This window comes from Rattus norvegicus, chromosome 5 (assembly GCF_021556685.1).
Source record: "Rattus norvegicus strain SHRSP/BbbUtx chromosome 5, alternate assembly SHRSP_T2T, whole genome shotgun sequence".
NCBI classification, from domain to species: Eukaryota; Metazoa; Chordata; class Mammalia; order Rodentia; family Muridae; genus Rattus; species Rattus norvegicus.
Window position 1 is genome coordinate 6,544,343 of NC_141538.1, and position 10,270 is coordinate 6,554,612.

Sequence of the window (10,270 nt, forward strand, 5' to 3'; positions counted from 1 at the left end):
ACTCTTCACTGAATATTAAATGTAATTAAGGATGGTGTGGCCCTTCAAGCTCAGTCTTCCCCAGAAAAACCCTGTGATGTCATCTTCACTTTGCTCTGTTTTTCTCCTTCTGCCACAGGAAATGCTTCAATTAGTCATCAAGGAGCTGGGAACTCTTATATAACCTCAAATTCTTCTTTATCATTTGTCCTTCTATATGAAGTGAGTCAACAATATCAATGAAACACATTCTGAAACTACCTGTTACGCCATTGTTACCAGTCTCGTGCTGGTCCAAAGCATCTCCCTGAGAGTACAGTAAGGTCTTTCTAACTTAATTCTGTCTTGTAACACATGGCTGTCTAATCAGAGTAATTTTATGACATTTGACAACACTGTAAGTAAAACAAGCTGCATTTACTCAAAATACTATAATCCAGTTTTCTTTTTGCTTGAGAGAAAAAGTGATTCTACTTAACGCTTATGCTACATCATTCTTTACTCCTCCAGTTGTTGGAGAACGTACACTCACTTTGGAATGTAAACCTCCAATCTTATTCCACCCTATACTGGAGTAACAGATTTTGTGTATGGTCTTCTTTCTGTCTGACACATTAGTCTCTGCTTCTGTGATTAGCTGAAGCATTGTAATCCAGTTGCAATAGAAAGGCATTACCAAGCTATAATAATAATGGCAGGTTAGTTTTCTGTCATTTGTATTACCTCACTTAGCTTATGTTTGTGAACCAGATGCATTTTCAAACATCAATTCATTCCTGACACGCAGGTACAATTTCTGAAGGAAGAATGTACAGCCCAGATCTGCTGATATAAAAATTTCAAAATTTCGGACACAAATAAATTGTTTAAGAAATTATTACACCTTTGTCATGTACTCTTACAATTATAAAGACTAAAGGTAAAAAACTTAGGTCAATGGTTCTCAATCTCTGGGTTACAATCCCTTTGAGTCTCATATTATTACATATCAGATATCCTGCATATCAGATATCTATATTATGATTGATAACAGTAGAGAAGTTACAGTTATGAAGTATCATCAGGGAATTTTATGATTGGGGATCCACAGCATGAGGAACTGGGTTAAAGGGTCACACTAATTGAGAATCCCTAACTTAGACTTGTTTCTCCTGTGGCAGAAGGAGAAATAGAGCAAAGTGAAGATGACATCACAGGGTTTTTCTGGGGAAAACTGAGCTTGAAGGGCCTCACCATCCTTAACTGTACCAATGAAATTCTGTGGAATGTTTGTATTATATAAATTCCTAAGAGAGATGTGTGAAGAAACAAAATTTGCAAAACTATAAAGAGAGAATATCCCTGAATTAAATAACATTATTAACTATGATTATATTTATATAGATGGATATTTTCAATTTCACATGAAGGTACACAATATAGACAACTGAATATGCAAAAATGCATTTTTAAATAAACTGTCACTAAATTTGTGATGTGGTCTGTAATTGAAGTTGAAAACTTTTGGCTTAAAAAGATTTAGCATTGTTACTACTACTGGCTATATAAAGTGATGCTGGTCCAGAAAGAGAATGAAACAAGAAAACATGCTAATTTCTTCTACCCAATCTTCATTGAACCAGCCTTGGGCCATCTCATCATTCAGTGGATTCCACATAGTCAAGTATCACAACACACCCTTGATCTTTTTTGCTCTGAGATTTTAAAGAAGCATTTGTAAGAGTTACTTACCTTTCAGCTTTCCTCCATTTTGTATTCAGCCCAACCCATCATCACCCCTCACATCCCACTTCCTAATCCTCCATTTACTTTGTATTTCCTTCCCTTTATCCACACCTCTAGTTTTCAAAGAGTTTCAAGAGCTCATCTTTTTGTTGTTGTTTTGCTTGGTTTTGGTTTTTTGCTTGTTTGGCTTTTTGAGACAGGTTTTCTTAAACGCACTCTATAGACTAGGCTGGCCTGGAATTCAGAGATCCAAGTGCTGGGATTAAAGTATGCTCCAGAAGTGCCCAACAGCCCAACTAGAGCTCCTGTCTTAAATGTCTTTATCTATGGAGATCTTTGTTCTCATCCTGACTTTACTGAGTGAATGCTCATGAACCATAACTTTATGCTGCAGACTGGATACCATGAATCCTACTGATATTGTTTAACCACAGTTTAATAAATTCATGTGGATATCTACACACTCTCCAACACTAAACTCTAGTTTCCCCTAACAAAAACCGTTCTCGAAGAACACATAGCCACTTGCCACATGCAAAGCCTAACAGTACTGCTTCAAAAATAAGCTTATATAATCCACCCATGATAGCACAGTGATGACAGGGGAAGACATTGGTCCCTATGCTGTTCTGAATACCATGTTACAGTTTTCATCTTCCTTATGAAGGAAATTTCCTTATAGAGGAAATATGAGTCAAAACCTGGTTTGGAAAGAGGAGCTCAGAGTAGGTAGGAAACAACTAGCTATTCTGTCCTGGGAAAGGAAGAGGTAAATGTGGATTCTGCCTTCTTTAATCTACAGGGATTGTATCGAATGCCATATAACCAGCATTCTGCAACTTTCACAACATTCTAAAAGTTCCTGGAAGTTTGTAGGATGAATAATGATTTCCATTCTTATATAATCTAGAGTGAAAACTGCCACTAATCTTCAAAATTCTGTATCCCGACTTGGATACACAGGCCTTTCATGAGGAGAGGGAATTCTGTCTCCTGGCTGCCTGCTAGCCAGGTCAACACTATGTATCTTAAAGAAAGGCTTCTTTGAATTTTTCAGGATGCATGAACTAAAAGGAGGTAATATTTATATAGCCACCATTTCTCACCACCTTCACACTGTCACCCACTCCTGGTCACTATCAACTTGACAACTGTTAAAACACCATTGTATTGCTGTAGTCAACTGAGTTTCAACCACTTAAAGCCTAAACCAGTTATGCTTGGAAGAATCCTGAAATCAAGCTTTCTACTACTCAAATGCTCAAATTTTGTTATATATATATATATATTTATTTATTTAAAGGAACCTATATTGTCCCTCCCAATAAAATCTCAGTCTTCATTTTCTCTTCCACTTCCCATGTTCACTCTCAGCCATGGCAAACAGCATGGTGAGTCTAGATAGTCAAGGGGGAAAGCTTGCATTTGCTGCTGAGCCCTTGGTGTTGCCTCATATAAAGGACCATCCCAAGGTATGCTGAATGGAGGAACAAAGCCCCAGAACATTCCCCAGCCCTTTATACCCTTTCTCTCTATAAGCTTATATAGTCAGCCTCTGTTTCATCTCCTGAACTTGAGCAAGTTAAACCATGAATACGAACTTCAGTAAAGCTGGCTTTTTGTGTTATTTCTTCTTCCAGTATTGCCATGATAGTGGCAAAAACTTCCAAAGAGTAAAGCATATTAATTTTAAAGTGCAGATATTTTTACAAAAAATAAATCCTGTGAATTTAGGTTTTGTAGTTAAAAATACTTTTAAAAAGATAACTTTGTTTCTAAGCAATACTATTAAAGAAAATTGAAAGACTATTAGAAATTAAGCTATCCTGTATATTATTTTAATTTCTCTTTCATGCCTCTTCTCCACAATTGTCTCAGATATTATTACTTATTATTTCTGTTATGCCTTCATTTAACACATGTATTCAGAACTGAAGTCTAGAAAAGAAATGACATGCATATATTTCACTGAAACTTAAGTATTATAAATAGGGTACAATAAGGTATTTTAGAATGGGGTAGATGAGTGGGTCCACTAGAAAACTCTTTGGAAGAAGGATGACATTTGAGCTCAGTTTTGAGGGATAAACAGGAGTCTGATAAGAAGAGGTGGAACACAGGCATGTAAACATGGAAGATACTCAATTGATTAAGAAGCTACAGAAGCATGTCCTGCATTCAAAACAGCAAGTGCATCAAGATAGCTGAGGTCCATGGTGCAGATTACAGGTGCTTCCTTGCCTGAGTTAATACTAGAGCCTTTAACTTCTTAACCAAGGAGAAGTTAATAGAACGTTTGTTCAACTGAATCACCCATACAGACAAACTGAAGGAAAGGTCAGCTTTACTAATGGTGAAGAGGATGCACTAGACTATAAAACACAAATGAATTAGTGTAGTCTGCTAAATGGGAAGGTGTGATGCCAATGCAGATTTGAGTAGAGAAACAAAGGTGTGAACAAAATAGAAGAGGTGGGGTCAACAACATCTGTGATGTAGATGCTGGAACTGGATTAGCAGATGCACACTCATGTGTGTGGTGGGGAAATCAGATGTGTGGACTTTTATTTGTCTGTGTCTTGGAGAGGACTGAACAGACATTATAAGGCCCTTGGCTTTCGTTTGAAGTTATTGTAGAATGTGTCTACATGGAGGCCACCCCATGCATACTAGGAAATACACGAAGACAGTAAAGACAGAGCCATGTAAGCCTGAGAACATTTCAATTGAACTGATAAAGCAAAAATCAGAGAAACTATTTTTCAATGTTGAAAAAAAAGAATGATATAGATGATCACACAACACTTCAGAGTCATAAATCCATAGGAAGGTAGGCTTGAAAAAAGAGTTACTTCAGTGTCACCTCTGGACTTTGTATTTTTCCACCAGTTTTACCACTGAATAGCCTGGGCCCAGTAGGGTAGCAGACTATCAGAGTTCACATTCCAATAAATAACAGAGGCAAGATTTAAGCCTGCTGCTGTACATATATCAAAAGCCGGTGTTTATACTTGGTAATCTCTTGTCTCTTCATTTGATGCCCTAAGGCTCATTTCTTAACTAACGCTGAAACAAACTCTCCCTGGGGTTTCCAGTTTCCATCACCATGTCTGTGGTTCCAGATTCTTCCCCAGCTCTAGGCTTGTACCTATCTAGTCTGATTCTCCCTAAGCAGACTGTGTCTGGCATCTGCATTTGTCTACTTTCCACTTCTTACCCACAACTTCTTCTCTTACCTTTAATGGTGTTGATCATCTTTGTGAAACAGGACACACCTCACAAGTAGTCTGGAAGAGCTCTCACAAAAAGGAGAATTTCAATACCCTCAGATCAAAGAATTTTGTGCCCCAGGTATGTGAGGATTTTAAGTATATCTATTTATTTTTCTCCATCAAACTATAAGCTCTTCAAGAAAAGGTCTGGTTTTCAATAGATTTAAATCTGCACATTAAGTGATGGTAAAGATAGGAATGAGGATATGACATTAATTAAGTCAGTGTGTGGCTTGGCTGTTGTAGGACTATAATAAAAACCAATTATAAATATGGAGATTAGTTGTTTCAACAATTAAGCTGAAAAGGCATATAGACCGTAAGAGGGCATTAAAAGTTACACAGAAAATGGCTCTTTGTCCAACTTTGAGATTTAAGCTCTATCCTTTTGAAAATAAAATATTTAAAATAAAAGCATTTTAAATAATTGAGCTCACAACAGTCTACAAGTGTCAGTTTTTCCTTTTTATGAACATCATAAAATCAGTAATAGTCAGAATAATTATTTTTAAATAACCCTTCATAATATGTATTCTAAAATTAATGTCTCCTACTATTATAGTGGGGCACAGAGATTTGCAGGCCTGGTTAAACTCAGCACATAGTTCCAATGTTAATAATATCTAAGGGCAACACAACATAAACCCTGGCTGGTTTCTGAATCTACATTTTATGGATAGGAAGAAACCAATGAGTCAAAATGAAAATCAAAGAAACATCCCAGACTAGGCATTATATGTACTCTGCAGTTATTGTTGGTTTGTTTGTTTTTGCAAGTAGACATGAGAATCATGAAACTTATTTTTCATGATCTGATTATTAAGTCCCACACAGTGACCAATCACAATCTCTTATGTAGGATTGAGCCAAGTTCTCTTTTTATTGTAAATAAAAAAGCCAATGGAGAAGCTGGGGCAATGGTTCAATCCACAAAATACTTACCACATAAACACTAGGATCTAGGCCCTGTCATAAGTGAGGCACTCTCCTAATCCAGGAAGGTGGTGTAAATTGATAAAGGTAACACTGCAGAAGCATAGACAAGAGGAACTATGGCTTTCATTGGCCACCTACTCTTGCTGGTTCAGGGAATCCCAAATTCAGTGAGAGACCCTGTCTCAAAAATAAGGTTGCGGGTGATAGAGGAAGAAATCTATTTCCAACTAGTAACTTCAACATGCATGTACATACATGTGCTTATGCACCTACAAACACAGCATGTACACACACATATGAACATTTACAAACACATACACCACATACACACAAGCATACATGCATACATGAATCCACTTAAGACTAAGCTTATCATCAAATAAGCTTAGAGAGGATCCATAAGTTGCTTTTATTGAAGGCTCACTACTAAAGGAACTTAGAGAGTTTTTTCCCCTTAAGCATATTCATTTTGTATTCAATATTGTGATATCACATCCTGCATGGAATTTTGAGAACTGAACAATATTTTTAGACACCATGTATAAATAGTGCTAGGAAGTCTAAAAATCCATGACATATTTCACAATGATATATTGTCACCTTGTAATATTTATCTTAAAGAATTAAACCGCAGGCTATTTCAGTTAATCACTACAACCTTTCCTGGGATAGCCTTAAGGAGCATGCATCAGAGAAACATTAGTAAGTGGCCATTCACACAGTCAGTGTGAGTGATGGCACCAGGATTTCTACCTGCTACATGGGCCCAAAAATCTCAGGTTCTGATGAGGTATCTTGAATGCAACCTTTCTTTAGCATAAAACAATTTTCAAATAAAAGTTAAAATAATGTATTGTACTATTTTGTAAAAGGCAATGAAAAGTTAGAACTTTCATGTTTCTATTGATTTATCTAAAGGAATAACCAGCAGAACTAATGTAAATAAAGGGTGAAAAGGGACAATGGGAACACACTAAAACTACTTACATCACACAACCTGTCTAAGGTATGCCTTTGAATGTGCTCATTAAATAAGCTTTGCTGTCACTGAAGTATTGGCTATCTGGCTTTGCTAGCACAATGCATTCTGAGTTCATGGGAATAATATAATACAGTTTGAAAGTTTGTCTAAATATGTAAGGCATGCAAATAATTTTAAAGAACTAATTTTGTGTCCCAAACCTGTTGATTTATATGAAGTAATTAATGACAAAATGATTCTTTAAAATTTGATTTTTTTGTCTAGGGTTATATTTATACTTTGAAGCCCACAAACAATAAGTTGGTTAAAGCAGTTGAACATAAAGCAAATATAAAGTGATTTTCATTTTGCAAGAAACAAAAGTCTACTTGTGTGCCAACAATTCAGAACTCTTCACTAAGTCTCAGTCTGAGTTGTGTAGATCCACTATTTACAGGAAGGTTCTATGGGACCCTAGAGCATAATCTTTCTACTAAGTAGATTAAATGCCAAGCCTGAGGATCAAAGTTTGATGACCTGAGTTCATGAGCTGAAAGAGAGAACTGACTGCTGAAAGTGGGTCTCTGATTGCCACCTCTTCATCATGGCATGTGACCCCTACACAAAAGAATTAAATGTAAAAAGAAACATTTAAAGTCCATACAGCGGCTATTTAGGAGTGGGATGACCTTCCTTCTGATCAGAGCAGAGTTTAGAATATTTAGGAATAGTAAATCTGAAGGTACACTGAAGTTGAAAGAGCTCTTAGCAACAGAAACAGGAACAGAAAAGTGTCCAGATAAAAATATACTTGAAGAAAACATTAAAAATTAAAGCAGAATGAGTGGGAAAAAAATTAAAGAACACCACGAAGGAATTTACCTATGTTGCTCTATGCACCAAGAACATTTCTTTGATATACACCACGTGAACAATGTCTTACCATATACTCCATATTAGAAGCGGCTGGGTACACCTGACTTCTCAGTTTATTATGGAGATCCAAGATGCTCTGCATGTCATTATCTGTGATGGCTCTTTTCCCTCTTTGTTTAGCTGTCCACCATTCATCATCCTCATCCATGTACTTTTCCAAAAGTTTCTCCAACAAAGTGGCATTAGGAACCACCATAGCTGGAACTGCTCTAGCCACGAATAGCAGTGCGGTCATTCTGAGCCACTCCTGTGCCTTACACATCATAATGAATGGCCTCGGGGCTTACCCGGGAAAATCTCCAAGACAGGCTCTTCCACTCCTTTTGGCTATAAGACATGTCATACGATTCAGATGAAATTATTTTATGATAGCAAACTCCAACACGTAAGCACTCCGATTCTGAACATCTCTCCATTTTTATCTCTCCATTATTCCATAAATTTCACACTGCACCGTTGGCACTAAATATTTTTCCAAGCTACCCACTAAGCCAAAAGTTGAGGGCAAAAGTAGCTACGGAAGCTCAAAGCTTGAGAATAATTTCTGAATTACAAGGTTTTAAATGACATATCCTGCAATGAGTACTATTTATAGTGTTTTATTTTTGTCTAGAGGTTGATATTCTCTGTAGTAACTTTAAAGGTTTTTGTTGTTGTTGTTGTTTGCTTTGTTTTATTTTATTTTTAAGGCACAATATCTCAGCATTTCATCTCTGGTTCATAGCTATTCATAACACTATTAATACCCATGTTCCTGGGTACTTGGAAAAGGCCCTGTGATTCACTGCAAATAAATGGCTTAGGTCCCTGGAGCAATTTTTTTTTCACCGATGCACAGAGGGAGAATTCAATCATATTCCCATATTCCGGCAAAGTTTGACATATACCCTACCAAGAGTGCTCCAGAAGAACTTCAGAGCATGTCCCTCACACAAAACTGGAGCCCACGGTTCACTGCACCCTGCAGGGAGGGAGCCCCCAGGACAAGGTGAAACCAAGGGTTCTGCTCTGCAATCCGTCTACCCTGTCTCTCCTAGACCTTTCTCTACAAGTCAGCGTTTTTCCTAGATCCTGTTTCCAAATGGGGAACCAGGAAAACCTGGCAGCTGGACTAGTCTAGATGCGGCTTGTGCATCAGTCACCCTTACCTCTCCAGTGTGATGTTACCCCCGAGAGCAGAGCCTAGCAGGACGGCTTGTCTCTGCAGCTGCTCGCAGCCTGGACTCTGCTCTTCACAGAGTCGACGAAGGCGAAGGGCCAGCCACCACTGGAGTCTCAGTGAGGAGCTGACCCCTGGGGACCTAAGTCCCTTCCTCTGCAACTCCTCGAAAACCTGGGAGGGGCAACGAGGCACAGGCTCCAAAGTTAGCCGTGTGGCCCCAGAAAGCAGCTCGCAGAGTGGGCTCCTCTGTGTTCCAGAGCTGGAGGATGAGGTGGAACAAAGGAAAGATCCGCAGGACCTAGTGCTTCAGCTGGGTGCTATCTCAGCGTGCAGAGACCTGGCGCCAGGCACTTCCGCCGCCCCTCAGCGCTCGCGGGCATTTATTGAGGTCCCTGAGCAGGCACGTGATGCCCGAACTCTCCTTGCCCAGCCCCCACCTCCACCTCCACCTCCACCTCCACCTCCACCCAGTCCTGGCCGGTGGCCCACAGGAGTCGACTTGCTTTCGTGGGCGTGAGCTGTGACTCTGTGAGTGGGGGCGGGCAAGGTCTGGGCCTTGCCCAGGAAGAGAGCCCCTAACTTCTCCCGCCTCTCTCAGATCAGGCACCCTCCCTCTAGTTCTCTGTTGGGATGTTAAAATTCCTTACAAGTCTGGCTGCAAAGGAGCTAGCTCCAGAAGTGAGGTAGGTGGGCATGGAGGTAGGCTCAGAATTTCCAGACTTGTACACACAAAAGAAAATCTACGGAGTGGGATGAAGAGAAATTTTCTCTAATGGTCCCCATTGGTCTCTAGTTTCTAGAAGGGAGAAGTCTCTTTTTGGCCTTAATGAGGACCAGATGGAAAAAGAGTTTCAGAAGAAGATTGAAGCGGATATTGTCTGACAGTTAAGACCTGTAATTCTAGTCATAAAACATGCAGCATTGGCTTCTCAAAAGGGATCGCTGGCACTTGGCATTTGTGAAAATGAGAAAAGAGTCCTTTAAACAACATATCATTGATAGACTGTCAAGATCTCAAATCTCAGTCCCAGGACAGATACCTGTGTTGCATCCCAGAGTAGGAATTTACTAATTTTAAATTCAAAAAGTATTGCTCTACTGAGTGTGGTGCAGCTTGTACAAGCACACTTTGTTTTGAAGTGGATTGTCTAATTTCCCTGTCTTTGCTCCTTTGAGAGTTCTCATCTCAAATTTCTGTCTCTATATCTGAAATGTTTCACAAGACCAAATAAAAACCCTGGTAGAAATTCTCAGTTTGTGCCAACCTGCCTCTTCCTATTATCCAGCTGCTCTTCTGTA

At 38.9% G+C, this 10,270-nt stretch overlaps 1 protein-coding gene across 2 annotated transcripts in view; it reads right to left on the reverse strand.

Moving 5' to 3' along the window:
• Nucleotides 1-9,664, reverse strand: part of Crispld1 (cysteine-rich secretory protein LCCL domain containing 1) — a 47,571-nt gene extending 37,907 nt beyond the window's left edge. The window contains exons 1-2 of one of the 2 annotated variants that reach the window (XM_087549562.1): nucleotides 8,958-9,326; nucleotides 7,817-8,136 (exon numbers count right to left, since the gene is read on the reverse strand). In XM_087549562.1, the coding sequence (XP_087405688.1) occupies nucleotides 7,817-8,074 (258 nt within the window). In that variant the 5' untranslated portion in view covers nucleotides 8,075-8,136; nucleotides 8,958-9,326. Of the gene's footprint in view, nucleotides 1-7,816; nucleotides 8,137-8,957 lie in introns of both variants that reach the window. The other variant, NM_001134963.1, reaches the window with a different exon arrangement.
• Between the last annotated feature and the right edge of the window lie 606 nt (nucleotides 9,665-10,270).